The sequence below is a fragment of the Echinops telfairi genome, unplaced genomic scaffold, assembly GCF_000313985.2.
Source record: "Echinops telfairi isolate 266 unplaced genomic scaffold, ASM31398v2 ScPeMD7_7424;HRSCAF=8462, whole genome shotgun sequence".
In the NCBI taxonomy this organism is placed as follows: Eukaryota; Metazoa; Chordata; class Mammalia; order Afrosoricida; family Tenrecidae; genus Echinops; species Echinops telfairi.
The window spans coordinates 63,391,887-63,418,703 of record NW_022111324.1 but is presented as its reverse complement, the minus strand read 5'-3'; the positions used below and the strand labels follow the sequence as shown (position 1 = coordinate 63,418,703).

General features: G+C 37.2%; 1 protein-coding gene across 1 annotated transcript in view; it reads left to right on the top strand.

The window, feature by feature from the left end:
- The window catches only part of USH2A (usherin), a 949,135-nt gene that overhangs the window by 448,454 nt on the left and 473,864 nt on the right, over positions 1 to 26,817 (top strand). The window contains exon 32 of the mRNA XM_004700145.2: positions 24,184 to 24,343. Within this exon, the coding sequence (XP_004700202.1) occupies positions 24,184 to 24,343 (160 nt within the window). The remainder of the gene's footprint in view (positions 1 to 24,183; positions 24,344 to 26,817) is intronic.

The window sequence follows — 26,817 nt, the reverse complement described above, 5'->3', positions numbered from 1 at the left end:
CCCTGTTCTTCTCATGAGCACAAGGAGGTGTTCGGAGATCCCCATTCTTCTCCAGGCTGTCCGTCGTTTGTTGCCATCCACACAGTCAAATGCCTTGCATAGGCAATAAAGCTCTAGTACGTTTCTTTCTGGTGGCCTTTGCTTTCAGCTAAGACCATCTGATGTCATCCAACGATGTCCCTCGTGCCGTATCCCCTGCTGGATCTGGCTTGAATTTCTGGCACCTTCCTGTCAAGGTACACTAATAGCCATTTTGAATTATATTCAGCAGAATTATATTTGTATGTGATATCAATGACATTGTTTCATAATTTCTTCATTTTGTTGGATCATACATCTTTGGAATGGCCATGAATATGCATCTATTCTAGTCACTTGACCCGAGAGTAGCTGTCGTTCAAATTTCTAGGCAGAGTCTTGGGAGCGCTTCCGGGGCTGCAGCAGTTTGGTGAAGCATTTCCTGGGGCTTTACTTTTCACTATTGCCTTCAGTGCAGCTTGGATTTTTCCTTCAAAAACATTGGTTTTTAGTAATAGTCTACATCTTGAAATGGTTGAACACAGGGAATTCTTTGTGAGTACACTGATTTTGTGTATTTTTTCTTTCTCTTTTTGATGCTTCCGTCATGGTTCACGATTTGATTTTGAAATCTACAATACCAGGCTGGAATTTTTTCTTTAATTCCCTCACCTTGAAGTATGCTGAGCATGTTCTTCCCTTTTGGTTTTCTAATTCTTCCACTGCCCTTTGAAATGTTAAGTTCTTTACATCATCATTTCGCCCCATTTGCTTTAGTAACTGCATTCAAGAACAAGTTTCGGAGTTTCTTGGGACATTCACATTGTTTTTTCTTTACTGTTTGTTTTTTTTTAATAAAACATTATGGCTTTTCGGTGAGTTTACACAGCAGATCAGGATTTCATTTAACAATTACTATGAGACTTGTTCAATAGCATTGGTTACATTTTTTGTTAAATCCAAAGGAAAGCATAAAATCATAATTAAGAATAGAACAAATTAAGATTGGTTTAAAAGGGAAAACAAATGATAAACTGTTACATTTTAACCTAATCATATCTGCAATAATTCATTTTCTGATGTACTCTGTGGGCAGGGCTTTTTAAAATATCCCTGATCTATTGTCCAAAGGTATTCAATGGAGGCTTATTCACCATAGGATCCCTTCAAATGGATATTGGATTTTCACTGTCATCTCTAGCCTTCTGCAAACTGAGTGCGCAAAATTTAAGCTCTATTACATCTTCCTCTTCTGATCTTGGTATTTGTCAATTACAAGTCTTGCATGACACAGGGTTATGTGGGCTAAACTGTCACCTCACTTAGATGGCTGCTTATTTGAAGACAAGTTTTTACGACATTTCTATTCTGCATCATTAGACAGAGGTAACTGCTGCACCAAGAGGTCAGGAAGGCAGCAGACAGTGTTGGACCACATGCCTGAGCAGCCCTCATACCTAGAACAAATGGCTGACAGTAAACAGACTCGGGAACGACCAGAAAATAAGAATGTAAAAGAATGCTGATCGGTTATGTTTAACAGATGGAGAAAGTGTTTGAGAGTAAAAGAGGAATAATTGGAAAAACTAGAACCCTTCCTAGAGACTTAGAGAAAGAAGACCAAACAGAAACCGAAACACAAACACTAGCATAATAGAATGTATTCTTTTTTAATGACAATTTAGCTTTCTTCATACATGATTTTTCTTGATGTTACCCCACATCTCGTTAGGTCTTTAGTCTTTAGAGCTCAATGCATTAAAATTGTTCTTGAGTTGTCCTCGGAATGGGTGGTATATTACCAAGGTGTTTGTTTTGTTTTGTTTTCGTGGACTTAAACCTTTTTTGTCTCTTAACCTTCAACCTGAACTTCCATATGAGAAATATAATCATTCTTTTTTAGAGTCTATAAAATCCCTTACCTCCCTAAAGGAGTAAATTTGCTTTTTATTCCTATAAATGATTTTCAAAATAATATCCTGTATCACGGAGTTTAAGGCAACAATACATGGAACATATTAATTTATTTTTTAAGTAAATAATGGCTTAAAGATGATATTAGACAGGAAGATTTTATAGTTTTTGTTCATCTAAGTGCTTAATAACTATCTTGGATGTCTTTTAGAATATACTGGATTCTCCATGGCAAAAGTATACATGCTTTAAAAGTGGCGATTATTGCCCATTAGTTCTGAATCCCTTTTCTTTACATTGCAAGATATACAAATTCAGATATTTAAATTTTGCTTCTTTGTCGGTGTGATTCAAATGTACGTTTCTTATGTGGGCTTGGGAGCACCATCATTGGCAACTCTAGTCTCATCCAGCTAATGCTGGCACAAACTGCTCCACCATCTCCAAATGGAAACTCACTGAAGGAGGATTCTGTATGGGTTCTTATGCTCAACTTCAGGAACACACGATAGGGTCTGATTATCAGAGAAAGAAGAGAGATACAACCTGTGAGAAATTCATTGTGAGCGACAGGACCACATAAATGTGGGCACCGGAATGCTACAACTTGGCTCATGTGTTAAAAGTATCAGTATCAGAATCAGACTGTTAATAATGCTTCATCTGCATTTATATGTCATTTCTTGTGTTTGTGAATGAGTTTTATGAATTGTGTCCTTGGAAATTCTTCAATTCTTCTATCTACCTCTGTCTTTCATGTTGAGAATTTCCCTGAAAATTTATCTATTTTCTTAAAGTTGAATCTCTCTTCTCTTGATTTATTCTCTCTCATTTTTGAAATCCACAAATCTATCAAAGTCTGGCTTCATTTCTGAAAGACTAAATCAATTTTTAAAATCTGTCTACATTCTTTTTGAATTGAATAAATTCATTTTGACTACTATTATCTGCATAAAGATATCCTCCTAATGCTGCTAACAAAGCAATACACCTACAATATCTGTTTTGTAATTAAAATGTGATCTGTTTTGTAATTAAAATGTGTGGTTCAAGTGCTATAACTTGATTCATATGTATTTATTATATACTGAACAACACTTTATTATATAGCATACACTATTTTACTATTATATGTTACATATAACTTATACATACTATAATATGTAAGTTATCTGCAATGTAATTTATTATAGATCATTGCTTATTTTCTGATCACTAAGCTATTTGTTGCAGATACAGATAAGCTTCATGGGAATTTTAAGTTCTGACTTGTCTGTTGTCTTTCCTTTGTTTTAGTCAACTACTTTAAATGTGCTGGCTGCATACCACTCATAAAAGTAACAAAAATAGTATTAAATATCTATAGCTTCCATCCATCTTCTAGAATTTTATGTTTTATTCTAATTGAAATACTCCTTGGTCTGTAAATTCTGGTTTGTTCCATAAATATTTTGAAGTCTCCTCATATGTATGAAACCAGCCCCATCAATGCCAAGGCAATTACAACCCTTAGCATTCCTGTAAGACAGAGTAGAACATCCCAAAGGGTCCCCACGGCTGTAATCATTACAGAAGCAGACCAGCAGGTCTTTGTTCTATGGATTTGGTGGGTTTGAACTGTTTACCTCTGGTTAGCAGCCAACCACCTTAACAACTGGGCCACCCTGTCTAAATACACACATGTATGCACACACACACATATGATAAGAAGTATTAGAATTGCCACCGTCAATGAGGCAATTCCACTCAGCAATCCATTAGAGTGGAACTGTTCCATAAGATTTCTTAGCTGTAAATGTTTACAAAAGCAAACCGCCATGTTTGCATTATTTAAAATGATGTGCTATTGTTTTCCTATTTTGTAACACACATTAAGGATATGCACAATTGTATACAATCTATAGTTAAGTTATTTTTCAAGTTTTGTCATTTGCACTATTGGACCTTGTTAATGCCATTGCTTTAAGGAGACCTAGTAGCACAGTGGTGAAGCATTCAGATGGTCAGTAGTTTAACCCACCAAAACTTTGTGGGAGAATGATGTAGCAGTCTGCCTCTGTAAAGATGCACAGTCTTAGAAACACCTTGGGGTAGTTCTACTCTGTATTTTAGGATCATTATGAGCTGGAAGTGATTTGGCAATAATGGGTTTGGTTTTTGGCTTATGGAGGTTTTTAATATCAAGACACTCTGACTTGAAATTGAAGTCAAATTTGGAAACATTTCCTTTCAGAGTTTCTTCATTATCCACAAACTAAACTCACTGCCATCAGGTCAATTTTGACTCATAGAGACCCTGTAGGACAGGTAGCACTGCCTGTGTGCATTTCCAAGACTCTGTGTACAGAAATACAAAGCCACGTCTTTTTCCTGGGGAGCGGCTGGTGGATTTTAACTCCTGACCTTGTAGTTAACAGCTCAATGAGTAGCCCACTACACCACCAAGAACAACAAAAATGTTTTCCTTAACCCAAAATACTGATTTTCTGTCATTTCTGATATTTTCTTCAACAGTATGCACTTACATACACCAGCTCTTCTGATTCTTAAAATTACTCAATTGTATAGAATATATATATTTTTTCCATTTAGCAGATAAGGAATAGAGGTTCTGAAAGCTTAATTGATTTGTTTGGGATCATACAGCTAGCTAGAGCTAGACTTTAAATATTCAGATTTACAGTCTAAGAATCTAACTCTCAAATCACAATTCTCAACTAAATGTTGGAAGGAAAAGGATGGTAAAGTCTATTTTATTAATTAGATTATTAATAAAAGTGGTGTCAAAATATTAATACAACATTGACATCTTCATCATATTATTAATGTATTCTTAAAGACAACATGTCAATTAATGCCTTTTAGTCGAATGTTAGCTTTAGTTTTTAGAATTTAAGTCTACTGATTTGAAATGGGAACTGTCTAATATTATGCACTCATAAATTGAGGAGATAAGGGTAGAAATTATAGGTCTGCAGAGCTATTATTGGTAAGAGAGGGACCATTCATCAAAATGAGTAAAGTAAAGGCATGCAATGTAAGCTAGAATCCTATGACTCTTGTGCCCATGGCCTGGTCTCACGCTCTCTCGGTTAACTGTGACCATTAGGGAATAATATATCCTTTTAATGTACTCAATGACTGCATCCCATTGTGCCCAGAGGTAGTAAACATTAAAATGTATTTGTCCATTTGAAAAATACTTGGGGAAAAAGCCAAGACACTAGAAAAAATATATTTCCAAGAATGTTGATTCCAGTTTATTCTTTCGTTCATTAATTCCATTCATCCATACATTCATGCACCTGTTTGGGGGGGTATTATAATCAGGTAGGACTGTTTTTTCCAATATAATAGTGTTCAATACAGATGTACCTAGTTTATATTTACATGTGTGGTTTACACTTTTCCTCTCTGTTTACCTCTCTCTCCTATCATTTAGTTTACTAGAAATGTTTTTTAATTGGATGACCTACATAATTATCTAGATTGTGAGCGCCCTGAGTATAGGAATGGCATCTGGAGAACCATGGGCAGTAAATGACTTATTTACAACAAATGTTATTCTTAAGATGAAGGAAAAATGCAAACAATGTTCCCATTATGTGAAACTAGAGTCTATGTGGAGAATTTGCTGTCATGTCAGCCTGGTAGAGAGGGTGAGAGGCAGAATTGCCAGACCTAAACCAATCAATACAGAAGAGTAACAAGTTTCCCAATACTTGACACACATTGAGTATACATCTGCTTTCGAGTTTTCTGTACTACATGGTTGCTTAAATTATGACAAAGCTTCCAACGCAACCAAACTCCCTGCCAATGAGTGGATTCCAATTCATAGTGACCCTATGGGACCAACTAGCATTGCTTCTGTGGATTTCCAAGGCTGTAATTCTTATGTGAACATATATTTATGCAAAACCCATTGCATGACTACAAATATAACTAATTTAATTATACAAATGTAAAAAAATGCTCACTTAAAAAAAATCAAACAGGCTATATGAGCAAATTTTATGAAATCCTAACCACAGGATAGTGCATGTTTGAAAAATGAAATGAGAAACTTCTAAGGAGTGCTAATAGACATTTCAAGAGTTAGACAAAGGCATTCTTCTTACTCTGTCTCATCTCCAAATATACATCTTGTCCCAGTCAGGCCTTGAGCAATGGAAAGAAATTGAGTCACAAAAAAAAAATTCAATAGAGTTTGGAGAAATTTGTCACCTAAATTCCGACTTTTAAGGACTGTAGTGCAATGACAGTTTACCTCCCTCCCTATTTGTTCCCGTGCCCTGTATGGAAGCATACCCTAACGCAGCATCTCTGAGGGATATGCTACTGAATATGCAAATGTTTGGATATCCATTTCATATGTGGAGTTTAGGAAGTCACTTTCTGCCACTGGCGTAGCTGTTTTATGCACAAATCAGGATGATGAAAAGCAAAATTTCTGTTAAGTTCAAACTCTGGGGTGGAAAAGACTATATAGATAATCTAAAAGATTTCTGCCTGAGCTGAATCATTGCTATAAAGTTAAGGTCAGTTTTTAAAATATAAATCAAATAAGTAGTTCACATAAAGTTACATACTTTTAGTGTAAAGTGAGCTCAAACAAAATTTGGGGTAGACGTCACTCAAACACTGCATCTGCAGGAGGTTTTTTTTTCCTGAAAAACGGTTTTCTATATATTGAAGTTTGACTTTCATTTGAAAAACATTCTTTTGCTTTAATGCCAGCTGCATCCCATGTTATCACCATGCATACATGTAATACATAAAACTTAGCTCCTACATACTAACATTGGTTGGATCTGAATAAAAACTTTCAAGAAACAGATTGTAATGTAGAAAATAAGCATCTCTTAAAGCGGCCTTCATGACGGTCTAAGGAACAGGCCACTATAACGTCAGTGATGATGGGGTGGTCCACCGAATAGAGAGAGAGATGTCAGTTCTAAAAGAAATCATATAGGAACTTCTTCATTTATTTTTTGTCTCTTTTAAAACAAATTTTTAAAATAGTGAATTACGTGGGGGCGTGTTTGCTTTTGTTTTTGTCTTTTTGGTGATTTTAGTAGCATAAAGACTTCTACTCTGCCAAAACTCTCAATTTGATTTTTAATATATGCTTTCCAGTTTAATGTAATGATGGGTCTTAAAAAGGGAGTTTGGACTAGTAGTAGAATATTAATTCTAATGCATTATCTTGAATTTTGTGCTCATAACCAATTTTTGTTGCAATCTCATTTTAATTTTTTGATAATCAGTAAAATTTTAGTCCTTTCCTAAGTTAACTTTTATTATAAGTAGCTCAGTCTCCATCAAAGGCAATATGCCATAATTTGTAATTTTGCATAAATTGTTTTCTCAAATAATTTACCATTTTATACTGTCATTTACTGAAGCAGTATAAATTTGAGTGATGTGGGATCATTGGTTTATGGTAAATAGCTATCCCAAATACAACATGGCATGTGTAAGCTTTGAAAAACATAAACCAAAACAATATGGATTTCAAAAGCAATATCTGACAATATATTTTAATTGCCTTATTATCTGCTGTATCCTACCACATAAAATACATGGCAGATGCATTTAGAAGATGATCAGTAAATATTTATAAAGTGAATAAGTAAGAGAATAATAAAAAGCTATTTCTGAATATGAGTATAAGCCAAATAAATGTGATCATTTCAAAACACATTGATGATCTGTTTTGAATTTAGCTGAAAAAATTAGCCTGAATATGACATAATTACATGATAAACATTTAATTAATAGTGTATTTCCCCACTATTTATTAGCATTAATTAATGGAGTGACATTTAAATAAAAAGAAGCAATTAGCCCCTGCTGTTTTGGGTAATGGTTTAGCTTGCTATCACTTACCTGTTATATTAATTTCATAGAGAAGCCATAGCAAATCATTACAAACCAGATGACTCAAAATAACATAAGTTTATTCTCTCACAGTTTCAGAAGTCTGAAATCAAGATTTAAGCAGGGTTTTGCTCTTTCTAAATGCCCCAAATGAGCATCTTTTTCATGCTGTCCTCTGAGTTTCCAGTTTCTAGGAATTCTTGCAATTTCTCTACTTGTGGATCTATCAGTGCAATGCCTGATCGTGTTGTAACATGGTGAAATTCTCCCAGTGTCTGTTTCTACGTCTCTCATCATCTTTTCATAAGGACACCAATCACAACCCTTACTCAATCCACTAATTACATCCAAAACAACCCTATTTCTGTGCAGTCACTTTCTGAGGTTCTAGGAAGTACTTGAATCTTTGGCAAGCAACATTCAATCCAGTTACCATATGGTGTATAAAAATATCCTTTTATAGCTCTTAGTCTTATATTAACTTCACTATAACTATAGCTGTAGATAAGCTGAATGATATGCTTTTTCTTTTCTTCTTCTATCTTTCTAGGAAATGAGGAAACTGGGGCCTATAATATACTGCCCTGATTTATTTTGTGGAAAATATCAATAGGGCATGTTTTTGTAAATGACTTTTTTGAAAGGGAGAACCCTATCATAGTATGTGTCATATTCAAAGATAAAGACTCCAGTCAAAGTTCCAATATATATCTAGTTAATTCACAGCTTGATCGAAGACCATCAGGTTTTAAGAATGGGGTAATTGTGTATTATGCGTTGTATTTGAACTAACTCATAATCAACCCATTACCATCAGATTAAGTCTGAGTCATAGAGATCCTATAGGGCAGAGAAGAAATGTCCCATCAGTGTGTAATTGTTGTAGACATAGACTACCTCATCTTTCTCCTGTAGAATTAGTGGGTTAGAAATGCCAACACTTTGTTTAGCAGACAGACGCTCTACCGCTGTACCACTGTAACTCGCACAAGCAGAAGTGTATAACTCTAATATTTATTTACACCCAAACATGATCATGTAAATGCTAAGGATTTATTCCATCATTTCACATGTGCAAAGCCATCACTGACAACTTGCTCAACAAATTCTCCCAAATTAAATTGACAGGGAATTTTATGATGAATCAAATAGGTCATCCTCTCCAAGCCTCTGTGGCTTAGAGAAAAAATATCCAAGAAATCAAAGTTTTATTACAATATTCTGAATGCTGTTTGCTTTAGAAAGTAGGCATACAACAGAGAGGGTAGCCTTAAAGATATTATGGTGGAAACTCTTTTTTTTACAGAGGACGAAACTTAAGTTCCAATTAGAGCAAGTGTTTTTCCCAATTTTATACAATTAGATCACTAATGGCAAGGCCAGGTTTAAAAGAAGAGCTTCCTAATTATTAGCTTTCACTGAATTTATCACTGAAGAGTTTTCAGGCTGGTGCCCAACAATCTTTCTAATCTGGCCCCGACATGTCTTTCTAGCATCGTTTCTTTGTTTTTTACTATATTCATTGTGCTGTGGGGATGAATTGGTCCTCCATAGAAAGATATGAAGAAGTACAAAATTCTTGTACCTCCGAATGAGTGTTTGGTTGGAAATGGTTCTTTGAAGATGCCATCAATTAACAAGAGATTAGATTGGAGTCACACTGGTCCTAATCCAACATGACCACCCCACCACCCCAAAATAAATAAATTAAAAAAAAAAACAAAAAAACTCACTGACTTAGAATCAATTCAGACTCATAGCAACTCTACAGGACAGGGTAGAACTGCCCCTGTGAATCCCCAAGATTATAACTCTTTACGGGATTAGTAAACCCTATCTCTTTCCCACAGAGTGGCTGGTGATTTCCAACTGCTGACCTTGAGATTAGTAGCCCACTGGTAACCACTATGCCACCAGGGATCTTCTATCCAATATGAAAAGGGTCCTTATAAAAGAAAACCCAGAGGGAAGATAATTACGTGAAGATGGAGAGAGAGAGTGAAGTGATTTACAACCAGCTGTCATCAGTAACTGAAAGAGAAGGATGGAAGAGATTCTCCCGAAGAGCCCTCACAAAGCATCAACATGGCTGGCGTCATGGTTTGGGACTCCTGTCCCCCAGAACAGTGAGCTAATTAATGCCTAGATCATAAGCCAACCACTTCATGAAATGTTTCATGCAGTCCAAGGAAACAAAAAGCACCCTGCCACCCCTAACCTGGATGGAGTTATTTCTTTCCATGCTTGCCCTGAATCAGTCTACAATAATGCATTTCAACATTTCCTCCACCATTTTAAAATGTACTCAAGGGAGGGTCCCAGCAATCCCTCAAAGGCTAAGAGGGAGCTCAGAGTGCTAGTTGCATAGTATGTACAATGCTTTAGGTATTTGAACCCCAAACCCGACAGTTAGAGGAACAATACTGAACTCATAGCACCCCCAGGACTTCTTAAGTAGTGTAGATATGATTCAAAATATACAGGAGAATGTGTGTAGGTTATATGCAAATATTTTATATAAAGGTTTTAAGTATCTTCAGATATTAGTATCCACAAGGGTTTCTGGAATAAATTCCATGTGGATCCTGAGGGACAACTAAGACAAAATTTGTTTAATGACTATTTATCGAGCACATATTTAATAGTATGCACTATCCTAGTCCTTAAATTCAAAATACATTGAGCTCTTCACAATAAATGACATAGAAGGCACAGCCCATTAGATATGGACTAGTTAGGTAATAAGAGATCTCCTAAAGAAAAAAATATATGAATACAGTCACAGAAATTTAAAAAAATAAAATGACATATTATGAACCACTTAATCAATTTATAAATAAATATTTTTTCTAATTAGGATTTCCTTTGTTGATTAGCATATTAGAAAAGTAGCTCTTTCATATAATGCTGATATAAATGAAAATTGGCAAAACTTGATAAGGGAGGGCTATTTGGCGATGTGCATAGAAATGTATACCGCCTTTGTTCTGAACATCCTCCATTTATTTCTTGGATCCACTCTCTGTTCTTCTCCACCTAGTTCATTGGCTTTACCTCAGAGTGAAGCCAGCAGCTGGCACAATAGGGATTTAATCGGCAAGGAGGAGTAAAGCAAAAGCATCTATTCCTCAGGCTCTTTTCCTGCAAACAGACTTTAGATTGGTAGTGACTATGTTCCTCTACTGAAGGGGAAGTTCTTTCCCTACTACCACTCTTCCAACCACGGTGGCCTTCAGAGCTAAGGTAGCAATGGCTCAGCATGTTCTTAGCTACCAGGTTCATTATCATCATTTGAATATTTCTTTTCAGCCTACTCATAGTCTTGTAGACAGTCCCTTCAGTATCTCTCACCAATAATTTCATTTGAACATGGCATTCATTCATTCCCTTGCCAGGACCCTTGCTAACCATTCTTTGATCTTGAAATACTACTTCTAAATGTTTCTTAGTGAAATAATAATGTACATAATAATATAGTAAATTCTATATTTAGTGCTATAGTATCGGTAGAAAGTATGCTGTTGAAAGCTGAAATGAGTTCAAGATAAAGGAGTTGAGATTTCTTCTGGAAAGAGGCATTTATGTCTTGAGGTTTATCAAATAATGTATATGTCTTGCCACCCAAAAGAGAGATGTTGGTTCTTGAAGCTGGGACACATTCCTTTTTTCCATGCTTTATCGTACCCAGTAGAGGGCGAGGTTGGAATAATTATTTCTGTCTTATTATGGGTTTTACTTGGAAATTTGACTCCGATATAGCATAAGAAGACTCAGCTTTGGTAATAAACATGGTCTTTGGGAGAACACCCAATTGAGTCAAGCTGCTTTTTCAGTGAATTTAGGGGGCGTTTAATTTCGTTTTGAAGCAAAATACCTGGTCTTTAAAAGTTCAAATAGTGTTATCTGCACAATATCTGTAATGGGAATAAGAGGATCATTCACAGGATTCTTGACAGAATTGAAATTAGTGAGTGTAAACTTACTTATAGTACCTAGCGAATATTATGATCGTTAGTACCACTCAATTAACAACATCTTCCTCTCAGCCTTTTTTTCTGGAGAGCACTGTTTTTTCCTGCCACTAGTCATACCAATTTTCTTATTGCCTCATTTCTTGCTTCTAATCTTTACCTCATGTCTGGTAAAATATTAAGTTTATTTTTTTACATTTAAGTATTTTTAAAGAATATAATAGTAGTGTTTACCTAAATCTGGGAGGAAAAGCTCCAATTTTTTAAGAAAAAATTAGTTGCAAGGTAACTAAAGTTTGTTCAAACATATCCCTGGAATTATTATCTCAGATTATCTACTTTTTGTTTGTTTGTTTGTTTTCTGTTGAACACATCTATGAAAATTGGAAATGATTTACTGGTTCATTAGTTCTATATCAAACCTTAGTGGGTGATGCGGCGGACTGCTAATCACAAGGTAAGCAGTTTGAAAACGAAACAAAGATGAGGTTTTCTACTCCGGTAAGATTTACAGCCTCCGAATCCCACAGGGGCAGTTCTGTCCTGTCCAGAGTCCCTGAGAGTCTGAATGGACTTGGTGCCAGAGAATCAGCCCTCACACATCAATCACTGTCCAGCGGCCCGCGAGGCTGAAGGGGTGGCAGTGGAAAATAGGATAAGACTGTCCTCGATTTAATAACCAAAATTAGCCACAATTATAAAGGGCATAATCTACTATAATTTGTTGAACAAGAGTATGAAAGATGCTCAGGAAGCTGGGTTTATTAAAGATGCTGTCAGCAGGAGGTGTTCTGCATGGAAGCCTTTGCTCTAACCAACCAAAGAAGAAATGTGGAAAACAAGGAAACATCATCCCTCATTATCAACACTACAGGAATGTTTCTTGTTGGATTTTTTAATTGTGACTGACATGTCCTGACTGACTGGACTTCCCTACACATGCCCCCGGCCACATTCACCAAGCCGTCCTTTCTTCTCCTTATTTTGCATATTACAGTGAGGTTTTGAGTATTCATCATCAGATTGGAATTCATAAAAATATGTCTATAAGAAGAGGCATCCTCGTCCTCCAAAAGCTTGCAATACTTATAAGAATTATAAGAATACTACAAATACTTATAAGAATCCTTACCCGCCCCCCAAAATAATAAAAAAGACAATCCAACACAGTACAAACTATGAACTATGTTAAAGATAATTAAGAGATCTTCGTGGGCAATATAAATTCTGAGCAGGATATAAAAGGAAGAAGATGTGTAGATTTTTCTGATGAGGTAAAACTACTATAAGCACAAATAAAATAACTGGTTGAGTTTAGTAATATATTTAGGGTGTGATTTTATTTTTCTTATAAAAATGTTGCTGCTGCAAAAGTGTGTGCAGCACAACATTGGCCAATTTCAAGTTTTCCATATAATGTAAATTTTTAATACCATTAATTTTATTAATCACATAGTGCAATTATCACCAATATCTGTTACCAAATTTTCATCATTGTAAACAGAAACTCACTGCTTCCTAAATTATGACCTCTCCTTTCTGCCTCCTCCCCTCCCAATAAGTTTTCATCACCATAATTTTACCTATTCTAGCTATTTCATGTGGAGCCCACATGGTGTAGTGGTTAAGCACTGGGTTGCAATCTGCATGGTTCGCAGTTCAGAACCACCGGCAGTTGGGAGGGAGAAAGACTGGGCTTTCTACTCCCATAAAGTTAGTCTCAGGAACCCACCGGCGGTTGCAGTGAGTCAACCTTGACTCAGTGGCAGTAATAACTATTACATATGAGATCATACAATATCTGTTCTTTTCTGATTAATTTCCATACTTCACCCAGCATAATGTTTCCAAGTTTTAGCCTTGTTGTGCATGTCATATCCCATTGTGTATATATACTTTAAAAAAGCCATTCATCTCTTGATGGTTTCACCTTTTGATAATTATGAATGGATCTGCCATGAACAATTTGTGGATATAATTGTATATAGGAGTCCTTCAAAGGTCACAGTGACTCCAGCTTTGCCAATTTGTTTGAACACGCAGGACGTGGTGTTGGTTAATTGTTTACATGACCCAAGAGAAGCAAGCATGTTGGAAGATAAGGCATCTATGAATAACCTAAGAAAAATACTGATCATATTAGATAAAGCCTCCAGCTTTATTAATTATAAGGTGAGAATCTGGTTTGGTTTTTTTTTTTATTTTGTGAAATCAAAAGGCTGAGCAAGCAATCATAGAGCAGGGGCTACACAACGGCAGAGATGAATGCAAGCTGACATTCCACGTGCATTCTGGCACAGCCCACTGCTCTCCAGGCATCTGGAAAACACACCACCTCTTAGGTGCCGCTTAAGATGGGTTCTCACTGAACCATAACCTGGCAGTGCTTTTCAAGTCAGAATACCAAATGACAGAGAGCCACGGTCAGTAGCTACCTAGATTGTTCCAAAATCTTTAAACATCCAGGTGATGATTTGTGGGAAAGGAGACAAGAAAGGGGGAAATCAGGTTGCTTTACTATTTTTCATTTATAAAACAATAGAAAGGCTCACAAGAAATATGAAAAAGTGAGACATTATACTTTACATAATAAATACGCAAGAATTGAATTTTAATTCTTAAAGGGAGGCACAAATAGGAACAAGCAATGAAAAATAAATTAGGTGATTTAAAGTCCTCAGTTTGTACACATGAATTTTTAAAAAATGATTGCCAATTTATTGGTTCATTCTGTAAATTGAGATCAATGAAATTCTCTGAATAACAGCATGAAATCAATCACAAGAGAGCATATAATTCATGGTCAATGTTGTAAATTATAGTTTCTTTGACAGTAACCTGTGAGGTTTCCATGCATTGGGATGCATTTCCTTGTAACGTGTCTTGGGATAATGCTTTGGGGATCCATTTCTAATATATATTAAAGTGATCTGTTTTTCCCTGTCCACAACTCCCTGTGTTTGATCTTATGCAAGTGACACAATCAAGCAAATGGAAAGCAAGGTGTTGTCACGAAGGGGTTCTGACAAAGTGGTGGCCATGTGTTTTCAGGGCTCCTCTACTCTCCATAGAAACCACTCAGATTTGAGTACCTACCTGCAGTTTTGTGACTCCATGCATCCCTGACATTGCCCTTGAAGGGATTGAGCTCATCTGTGGAGACTTATCGCCAAATCAGTTGCATTTTACCAGGAGGGTGAGAGTTATCATATTTCTTTTTGCTTGAAGTTTTCATTTGATGCTTTCATTGCCTCAGAGCATCTTAGCCTTGCTTCCCTGCAACCCTCATTCCCGTATTACTCGCTTTTAAAATAATTCATCATTCCCTTCATTCCTTTTTCACCGGAGCTCTACCTTACCTCTCAGACACATCTGAGACTCCCTCCTCTTTTATCTCCCAATCTTTCTCCTTCTGTTTCTCACTCATCTCCTTTTCTTTCACAAGGATTTCCCGCATCAGGCCACCTGTGCATCCTCTGCCACGTATCATGTTAACGTGATCCTCTTCTCTTTCCATGCCTCATTATGCAAAGACAAGCATGACACTTCCTTTCCTTATGGAAATGCAGTTAGAATCGTCCACTTTGGGGTGGACAGCACACGTCTGAAAATGACTTGGTAATCCAAAAAGTTATTTAATCAGACCAACATTCTTTGTACTCTTGCAAATATAGTTTCCAGAAAATCCTCAATTTTTGTCATAAATAGTCATCAGAGTTCCCTAGATAGAAAACTGGCCTTGCAAATAATGTCTTTACTTTTGTGTGTTAACAACCTGTCTTACAAAACTTAAGTTGGAATAAATTGACTTCTCGACAGGGTTTGAAACTGTTATGATCATCATCAACAAAGCTGAGGTGGCAAAGTACAAGATAACATGTATAACTTTCTCTCGAAAAGACACCTGTCTCTGTCCTTATTTTACACAGAGAGAGAGATGGACTGACAAAGCGCTGCCATCTAGTCAGCAGGAACACACAACAACCTAAGTACAGCAGCAGCTAATGCTTCCGGGTCCCGTGTCATACTCACAACAAGCACCCCAGTGTTTGCGGCCATCTGTGCAGCTGTTGTGCCAATCCACTCGTTGAGGGTCTCTTCTCTATTGCTGGCCCTCTACTTCCCTATGTCCTTTTTCTCCCACCATAATTAAGGCATCTTGATGATGCATCCAAAGTAGCACAACACACGAGTCACCAAAGTACAAAACATAACCTGACCGACAGCTTAATTTTTGACTTCAATACCCTACAAACTCCAATAAAGCCAAAGTTGATTTCAGCCCATCTGGAGCCGCTAAGGACGGGGTGCAAGTGCCCCTGCAGGTTTCTAAGACGACTCTTTACGGGAGAGAAGCCTCTGCTTTCTCCTGCCGAGTGGCTGGTGGTTTCAAAGTGCCAACCTTGCAGTTAGCCGCCCAACACAAAACCCATTACACACTCTGGTCTCCTACCTTCTAAACTAGTAGTGGTAAATGGATTGCAATCATTTTTGGTCATCCTTCTACCCACCCACCCTAATGGTGTGAAAGCTTCAAGCGTCTAACATGGTAACATCCACTTGGAGTGTGGCCCCAATACTTTCCTTCTTGGTTCAAAGGATCACAGTTGAGATAGTTCCTTCAAATCCAATCCATCTGTTCTTTCCTTCTCTGTCACATAGGGGTCACTGAAATCTTGCAAGTGTTCCCTGGCTCTGCTTGCTCACATAGCTCAAGGCGTTTGCTTTTCCTGGGCTTTTGCAGTTGAGGGAGTGAGGTGAAGCCACCCTCAGAGAGGAGTCATTATTGAGGATGTTGATGGTACCAGCAAAGCACTTGGAATTGAAAAGAAAACTGAAGCAATGCTGAAGTCATTTAGGACAGGAGAAATGTGACATAGTCGGTGCGATGTAGCATGTGTTAATTAGGACTTGGACATGCACCCTTGTAGATAATTAATTGACTGTTGTTATTATTAGGTGCTTTCGAGTCATTCTGACTTCTAGCCACCCTATGTACAACAGAATGAAACACAGCCGAGTCTTGCAACATCCTCACCATTGTTGGTGTCTTGAGCTCATTGTTAAAGCCACGGTGTCAGTCTGTCTTGTGAAGGGCTTGCCTTCTTTTCACCGTCCCTCTGCTTTACTAACCATGTTGTCCATCTCCAGGGACTGGTCTCTCCTGACAACAAGTCCAAAGTATGTGAGAGGAAGTCTCACTGTCCTTGCCTCTTAAGGAACATTCTGGCATTCTTCTAAGACAGATTTGTTGCTTCTTTTGGCAGTCCACATGGACTTCTAATATTCTTCGCAAGCACCATAATTCAAATGCATTAATTCTTCTTATGTCTTCCTAATTCAATGTCCAACTCTCACATGCATATGAAGCAACTGAAAATACCATGGCTTGGGTCAGCATACCTTAGTCCTCAAAGTAACATCCTGGCTTTTCAACACTTTAAAGGTGTTGCATACAGTAGATTTGCCCAATGCAATGTTTCATTTGATCTCTTGGCTGCTGCTTCCATAAAGATTTCAGTGACAAATTCATCAAAATATATAATTAGTCTGAAAGCTCAGCTGAAGCCAGTTCACTTTTGGTGACCCTGCTGGTATTTGAAATGCTAGTCACATAGTTTCCAGCATCATAGCAACACACAAGCTACTACAGTACAAAAAATGGCAGATGAGTTGTATAATCATTGATATTGAATTCATGGCTTTTTTCACATCCATACTATAAATGTAAACCGGAGAATTTAAATTTATGTAAACAAATTTAAGATTCATCTTTATATCCTACTCTGGAATAACCATTGAAAACCTTTTGGTGGACCTCTTTCAGGAAACATTTGTTTGAGAATTATGCTGTGACTTTAAGATAAGTACAATTTAGGCAAAACACTAAAGGCGTGCTGCAGAGCAATGGGGGGAGCAGAGCAGGGAGCTCCTGAGGGAGTGCAAAGGAAAGGCTTTGGGGCCAGAGTGTGGCACCCCATCAGACTCACGTGGAGGACACACCTAGAGGTCAAAAAACAGACCTTGATCTATTTACAAGTTTTTCTTTCTTTTTAAAATGTTTACTTATTTATTTATTTTTAAATTAATTTATTATTTTCTTGGTCATTGGCTTTGTTGTTGACATCGTTGTGTTCTCGTGTCACTTTGTCTTGCTATGCCTTGTTTTTTGGTGCATATTATTATCTCTGCAGATCTAGATAGATAAGACAGGCTGGATGAATAGTCTGGAGGAGAAAACAACTGGAAAGAGGGTTCTCAGAGGACATGGGAGAGAGGGAAGTGGGAGAAAGGAGGTGGTGTTGACCAACGCAGGGACAAGGGAGCAACAAGTGATCCAAAACTAGTGGCAAGGCTACCATGAGAGGCCTGGTAGGGATTCAGCAAGGGCAATGTAACCAAGAGAAATTACTGAAACCCAAATGAAGGCTGAACATGATAGTGGGACAAGAGAAAAGTAAAAGGAAATAGAGGAAAGAACTAGGAGGCAAAGGGCATTTATAGTGGTCTAAATGCAGGCATGTACATATGTAAATATATTTATATAGGATGGTGGGGAAATAGATCTACATGCATATATTTATAGGCTTAGTATTAAGGCAGCAGATGGACATTGGACCTCCATTCAAGTACTTACTCAATGTAAGAACACTTTGTTCTATTAAATTGGCATTCCATGATGCTCACCTTCCCAACACGATTGCTGAAGACAAATGTGTGCATAAGCAAATGTGGTGAAGAAAGCTGATGGTGCCTGGCTATCAAAAGACATAGTGTCTGGGGTCTTAAAGGCTTGAAGCTAAACAAGTGGCCATCTAGCTCAGAAGCAACAAAGCCCACGTGGAAGAAGCACACAAGCCTGTGTGACCATATAGTGTCAAAGGGATCAGATATCAGGCATCAAAGAACAAAAAATCATATCATTGTAAATGAGGGGGAGTGCAGAGTGGAGACCCAAAGCCCATCTGTAGGTAACTGGACACCCCCTTACAAAGGGATCGTGGGGAGGAGATGAGCCAGTCAGGGTGCAGGGCAGCAACTATGAAACATACAGCTTTCCTCTAGTTCTTAAATGTTTCCTCCCCACCACTATCATGATCCCAATTCTACCTTACAAATCTTGCTAGACCAGAGGATGTACACTGGAACAGATAGGAACTGGAAACACAGTGAATCTAGGACAGATGATCCCTTCAGGACCAGTGGTGATACCAGGAGTGAGGAGAGAAGGTGAGGTGGAAAGGGGAAACCAACTACAAGGATCTACATATAACCTCCTCCCTGGGGGATGGACAACAGAAAAGTGGGTGAAGGGAGACATTGGACAGTGTAAGATATGACAAAATAATAATAATCTATAAATTATCAAGGGTTCATGAAGGAGTGGGGAGGGAGGGGAAAAATGAGGAGCTTATATAAGGGGCTCAAGTAAAAAGCAAATGTTTTGAGAATGATAGTGACAACAAATATACAAATGTGCTTGACACAATGAATTTATGTATGGATTGTGATGGGGGTTGTACAAGCCCCCATAAAATGATTAAGAAAAAAAGATTAAGTACAGTTTAGATTTTTTTCTCTTTTTTTGTTATCAATCCCCTTTACCTCTCAATTATAACCCTCAACATTGGAGTGAAAATTGTATTCATAGAGTTTTTAGAGATCTTAGACATTCTTAGGCACTAGTTTGTTTCTGAGAAAAAAATTGGCAATCTGCTTGGGGACATGGAGTTCTCCCACTAGCTTTTGCCATTCATGCATTCAATAAATAAATACAATTATCACATTAATCATAAAGGCATAATTTTGAAGATGATAGAAATATCTCTGTACTCAAGGAATATACATTCTATTAGAGAGATATCAAATCAAGAAATAAGTGATCATAGAATTTATTGTAGTACTCATAATAAAGAACTAAATAAGGACATTTTTTAGGAAAATGAGGCCTTTTAACTTTTTTAAAGTGATAAATCCCCTCTTATTTAAGTTTCCTATGTGTATAATATACATTATAGGAGCACACATACTATTTTTGTGGGTTGAGCAAGAATCATGGTGGTGGTGTGGTTATACGTTGGGCTGCGATCCACATGGTTGGCAGTTTGAAACCACCAGCAGCCTCTCCGGAGAAAGACTGCGCTTTCTACTTCTGTTAGCAATTACCATGTTGGAAACCCAATGGCAGTGAGTAATACTTTTGAGGGAGAGAAAAAAATAGGATACTTTGGAATGGCAGGAGTTGCCTCAGTATAATGATCCAGGAAGGCCACTCAGAGACTATGAATAAGTTCAATCCATGAGAAAAAGCCAACTGAGTGTGAAGACAGAGAAGATGCGCTTAGTTAGAGGGAACGGCATATGCAAAGACATGGGGGCGAGGTTGTAGTGGGAGAGAAACAGAAGTAAATCCAGTACCTGAGATAAATGAGAATAGGCAGGTGTTTTGCAGGTCCTTCCTCAGCCAGAGGTGTGTTCTTCACTTTTCTCTTTGTTCCGATTAAACATCTTAGCGTCAACTTCAGCATCCCTGCAATGAATGGAAAAAGACTGCTAGATTTTCTTTTAAGATAGGTCTAGATTCACCACTTTCTACTGTCTTCAGCTTCCTTGATTATCACGGTTAGTCTCTTTTTCCCCAAGTATGTATAATTTTTATGTTAGCTATATTTGAATTAAATTTCAACATATAAAGATAACATAATAAACTATACAAAGTTATCAAGTTATATGCAGTGTGGCTTAATAATTAGAAAGCTATACCTGTTACTGGCCAAATGATAACATGGCGTTTCTTCCCAAAAGGCTTTCTCTGCTGGTATCCTTGCAGGTACTATTCTCACAAAAATATTTATAACCAGTGATTATTGAAATGCATAATTGTGGTGAATGAGTCAGTTAACAAAATTACCTGAGCAAATGGTTTCATTCTTCTCGGTAGTCTGATTTTGTTGTTTCTAGAAACTGGTGAAATCTGATCTTTCTTTTCGTTTTTTTAGTCTCTTAAGTGAGATCTTCATTCTTACTGTTGCAACAACTGTCTGTACTCACAGAACAGCCAGAGGAACATTCCTAACATCAATGTCAATAATGCCACAACCCTGCTCAAAATCCTGTGTGACCCCTTGAGATCGTTTATTGTACCAGCCTGGCTGATAAACACAAGTGGGATTAACTGAAGGGCAGAGAGATAAATGGCTTGGTGAGCCTTGCCTTCCTGGTCTCTCGCTCTGTGATCATCGGACCAGTGTGCGGCTGCCTTGCTTGTTCTATGCCTCAATTTAAAGGCTACACTACCTGTGGGATGCCTAGCCTGTGGACTGTGTCGCTGTAAGTTGAGGTCCCTTTAAGACATCTCTGGAGCTGGGGACTGGCGGTTGGTGACCTGCCTCGTGATTGGCTGCTGTGCTGACATAGCCTAGCTCTCTCTACAAATAGAGGAAGATCTGGCAGCAGAGTAGACTTGAAGGACTGCTAGTCTCTCACAGCTCTCTGTCTCATGGATGTGAGTTGCACTGAGCTATTTGTAGTGCTTTCTAATTTAACTGTTTATTTCTTGTATTATATATTTATCTGTATATGAGTTAACAGTTCATTTCTTGTTATATATCTAATTATCTTTATAAATAAATATATTGAATTATCAGCAATTTGCTTTTATCTCTCTAGAGAACCCTGTCTAACACACCCCTTTAGAGAGTCCTTCAGCTAAAAAATGAAAACTCTTACAAAGACCTTCCGGTTCATATGATTTTGCCTTTCATTAAATGCCCAATATCCTCTCTTACACTGCTATATCTCATTTGTTGTGCTACTACTATATTGGCCTCCCTGCTATTTCTCAAACATGTCAGGTGTATTTCTCCAATTCTTTGTTACCCTTCCTGAAACGATCCTCCCAGGAGAGCCTCACACCTTTTTTTACCTTCATGTCTTCAAGTCTATGCACAAAATAGCACTTTATAAACAGGACCTCTTCTAGCTCTTGCTTTAAAAAAACAACCAAACACCCCTTATTTTTTCCCTTTATTCTGTATTCAATAGCACATTCAATTATATAGCACTCACTCAAATGTATTGCCATCTACTCAATTCTGATTCATGACGATGCTATAGAACTGCCACTGTGGGTTTCTGAAACTTTGATTCTGGAAGGCAGTAGAAAGTCGTCTCTTTCTCCCACGGAGTGTCTGGTAGTCTCCAACAGCTGAGCCTGTGGTTTGCAGGGCAATGTAGAAACCACAACGCCACCAGAGCCCCTAATAGCGCTGTCACCTGTAGATGCTACAACTGAATGTTCCAGTGCTGCTGTAAGACAAATAACACAAACCCGTGGGTTTAAAGAACAGAGATTTATTTTCTCACAGTTCTGGAACCTAAATATCAGAGTCTTGGTCATGTCAATGCTTCCTTTGTAAGGTAATCTTGGGCATTTCTAGGCTTGTAAACAATCTCATGTGGCATCCACCTCCCCCATTGGATGGGTATTTCTGTGTCTAACCTAATTTTTTTTTAAACTCAGGAGAAGTGTATAGACATAGAACCTACCCTATTCATGTATGATCAAATAAAATAATAAAGAAATCCCTATGTCTACACAGGATTATGTCTACAAGTAGAGAGGTTAGTTCAGGTTTTAATACTTATTTTCAGAGAAAAGTGCCCTTGCCCTCTCTCCTGACCATGCTGTTCTAGGGTGTTGGGTGTTGTTTTATTGTTAGGTACCATGCAATCAGTCTCCACTGAGAGCAACCCCATGGACAATAAAACAAAACACTGCCCTGTCCTTTCCCATCCTCGCAATTTTAATGATTGAGCCCATTGTTGCAGTCCCCATGCCAGGGTATAAGAGAGTACCTTACCATAATTTAACACTAACACAGAGAATCTGTAAACAAACAAACAAACAAACAAATAAATAAGAGGTTTAGACAGCATGGTTGAATCTTTAATTGATGGAAATTTTTGTTCTATGGTAATTAATTTTACTGGAATATCATGATGTGCCTTCCTTTTGGTTAGCTATCTATTAGCCAATTGATGTTATGTTGTGTGAATATCTGAATGTTCTCCTAGTTTGTCTTTGCTATCAGTGCGATGTAAAATCCATTTGCCAGAAATAGGTTGAATTTCATTAATCTTTTAAACATGAAACTTTAATGATTCATGGTTAATGAGATTTAAGAATATGTGTTACTCAGATTGTGACTAATTTATATCATAAACATTACAGAAAATAACAATTATGCCTGATTCTGTAAATGTATGAAAAATGTTAATAAATCTTGATAAAGTTGGATGAACTTTGGTTAGATGCACTCAACACAATAATTGCTGAGTACTTTTAGAAATAGAGCGTTCAGAGAATTACAGCTACGAATCAGTAACTTACAGACTTGTTTATTCTAGTTTAGGGGCATAAGGTATCTACGAGAAAGGCAGATCATTACAAAGTACTAAGGAAGGGGAGTTCCGCAAAGGGAAAGATTATTTCTGTGTACAGTACTATTCTACTCTCTTGGTCAGCTTTCCTACCTCGCTGAACTGTATCTAGATCATCTTATTCATTAATTATTCACATCTTTTCAAACCCTTGCATTGAAAGCCTATGACTTCCCAGTCATTATGCTGGATGCCAAGAATGCTAAGAAAATGTAGCAAGATATCTCCTTTCAATGTATTTATTATGATGGGTGAGATCATCTAGCATACAGATAATTATGACACAATATTTAAATGCTAAAAGTGTGTACAAAGTATAGAGGGAGACAGAAGAAAGAGGACGTGGCTCCAGCTTATGCCAGGGCTCATGAACAGATAGTGTTATGGGCATCTTTAGGAAGAAACTGGCATTTGCACTGAACACTTATGACTTGGACGTCAGAGACCAGGTGGTCAGATGGACAAGAAGGACAAAGGAACTCTGTCAAAGAGAATTACAAGGGCAAGGCCATTGTAACATACCATGAATTTGCATCTCAAAAGCAAGTTATGTTGTCTTCAAATGTACTCTAAAAATAATTTAAATCTCTCTTGCTCTCTTTTGAAACAGAGCCATTGAATTAAGACTAGACTCAAAAACCAATTTACCCAGCCACAGACATTAATAAAACTGTCAAATTGTTAAAATAAAGAGTTTGAGCAACACTTATCTACCAGGAAGCTTCATGGAAAAATGGAATGAAAACATAATGAATTGTTTCCATGGACATTTTGAAGTCCCTTTAACTGTAGTTGGGACCATAACATATTTCAGGAATAAAACAGCCAAATATATTGCCATTAATTTACTTGTATTTATGTTTTTTCCTTAGCAGTGCCAAGAAATAAGAAATATAGAAAATATAGATTACAAAATATGAAGGTAAATAACTTTCGGTTTCTCCCCACCACACAGGTTTGGCAGTGTTTACACCTTACCAGTTTGTGCTGCGTGCATGCACCCATGTGGGCTGTGCAAACAGTTCCAGGGTCGCTCTGTACACGGCGCAGCTGCCACCCGAACGTGTGGAATCACCGATTTTGACTATCTTGGATGCTAGAACCATATACATACAGTAAGTAGAAATGTTCTATTTCACACACTGGTTCATGCAAGAATCCAAGTGAGTTCAATCAGGAGAAGGGCTTGTGACATAAAATTAATTTTATTGTGATTAAATGCATAGAAATGATTAATTCAGTGGTTCTGGGAACCTTTGATTATCACTTGACAACTTAATTTCCATTTTGTCTTTATGTAATCAGACCAAACTACATATGTGCACAGACTCTGTGCAAACTTCAATAAAGGAAAAAGTGACCATTACATGACTGATTTGAGATTCTAATATGTTGTTCATTGTGTGTAATGATTTGGAATTAGAAAATATCTACATATATATGTGTGTAAATGCCTTCTTGCAGCTGAACGCAAAGAAGTACTTTCAAACACAGATGTCTTCACATTATTTCTGAAATGACTGACCCTTGCCTAGTTCCTAATACATGAAAGAAGTGTATTGTAACACTCAACTATATTTTGCAAGGCTTCTTTTCAGCTTTAGCCTTATCAGCAATAATTTTAATTCAGCCTAATTAATAGTTGCACATTCACTTCTGTCAGTCTCAGCTTTCTCATCTGTAAAAGAATTTTTCACTAGCGAATTTTGTCATTATTTAAAAATTAAAAGCACCGTGCTTTATGATATCATTCTCCCAGCTATAAACTCTCCCATTGGTTTTTAGTGTGCTATGAACCCATTATTTAACCAGGAAGATGCTCAACCATGTGTATTGTGTAATATGTATAATACACCCATCCCTGTTCTGCTCCATGCCTGTCCTTATTTTCACCTGAACATTTGAGTACATTCCCCATAGATGAAAACTCTCGATTTTGTCTTAATCCAAACCAATCGATATTAAATATAACATCTATTTATCTAGTTTAGGCGTCACTTCATTCAAGATGTCTTATCCGACTACTTCAGATCCTCCAATACTCTATGATAGTCTGTAATTTTTTGTAACTCACATACAAATATCAATGCTGTGTTCAATTGCAAGACAATTGCATTTCACATAAGTTTTTAGTAATTATAGTTTTCCCAAATTTTACTCCACACCTGAACTTAAAAACCAAGTACTCATTTATGTATGCCTTTGTATTATTGTCGCTATTGTCCTTGAGTTCTCCTAAGTCTTTTCTAATTCATCACCACCTCAGTGACAGAGTAGAACTGCCTCATAGAGTTTTCATTGCTGTCAGTCTTGCAAAAGCACATCACCAGATTATCCACATACAGAAGGTTGCCGATTAATGTTTATAATTGTGCCATAGTAATGTTTTGTAATATTGTTGTTATTGGGTGATGCCTGCTCTGACTCAACATGATGTGATGTACAGTGCAACTAAACACGACCCCGTCCAGTGCGTCCTCATATTGGTGCTGTTCCTAAGCCAGCTGTCAATCAATGTCTTTGAGACCCCTCTTCCTCTTTCGTTGACCTTCTGCTTCAACAAGCATGATGTCCTTTCCCAGGAACTGGTCCTTCTTTATAATCTGCACAGAATAGGTGAGATGCAGTCTCAGCAGCCTGCATCCTAAGGGACATCCTGCCTGGACATCCAAAGAAAATGTGTTCCTCTTTCTGGTCATCCAGAGTGCATTCAGTATTCTTCCCTAACTTCCTAATTCAAATGCATCGACTCTTTTTCTATCTTATTCACTCTCCATATTGTGCATGCATGAGACAACTGAACTGTCATGGCATGGGTCAGGTTCACCTTAGTCCTCAAGGAGATGTATTTGTTCTTTAACACTTTCAAGTAGATTTTGGCAGCAGATTTACCCAACACCTGTCCTTTGATTTCTGGGCGGTTGCTTACATGGGCATTGATTGTGTGTTCAAGTAAAAATAAACTTTTTTATAAAAAAGTTATAAAATATTTTATAACTTCAATCCAATTTCTATTTTTTCCATTAGTACAGATATTAGGATTTTAATTTTATCTCTATAATTATTGATTTTCTTCCATGAGTGCTTCAAGTTTTCACTCTCTTTCAAATATTTTCAAATAGTCAGTAAAATACAGGTAAATGTCTTTCTGATATTCTCTGTTTTCAGGCAAGATCCATCTGACATCAGCCATGATATCCCCCTTTCACATCCTCTTCTGTATCCAGCTAAAGTGTCTGGAAGTCATGATGTACCTGTCTTTGAATTATCTTCAGCAGTGTTTTAATTTGTCTTTTGGAGCTTCTCTTTGATGTCTGGTCAGCTCACTTCATCATATGTTTTATACTTATGTACTCCATATTCAAAATCAAGTTTTACAATCCCTTCTGACATCCATTTTGGTCTTCTCTCTCTCCCGCTCTCTTTTTTGGTCTTTTAAAATACCTTTTCCTTCATGTATGATATTTTTTATGCTGTTCTATAACTTGTTTGGTCTTTAGTCACTAGTGCTAATCCTTGAAATGATATCTCAGTTCAAGTCAGTTCAACTCAAGATTATATCTTGGCTGTCACGAACTGGTTCTAATTT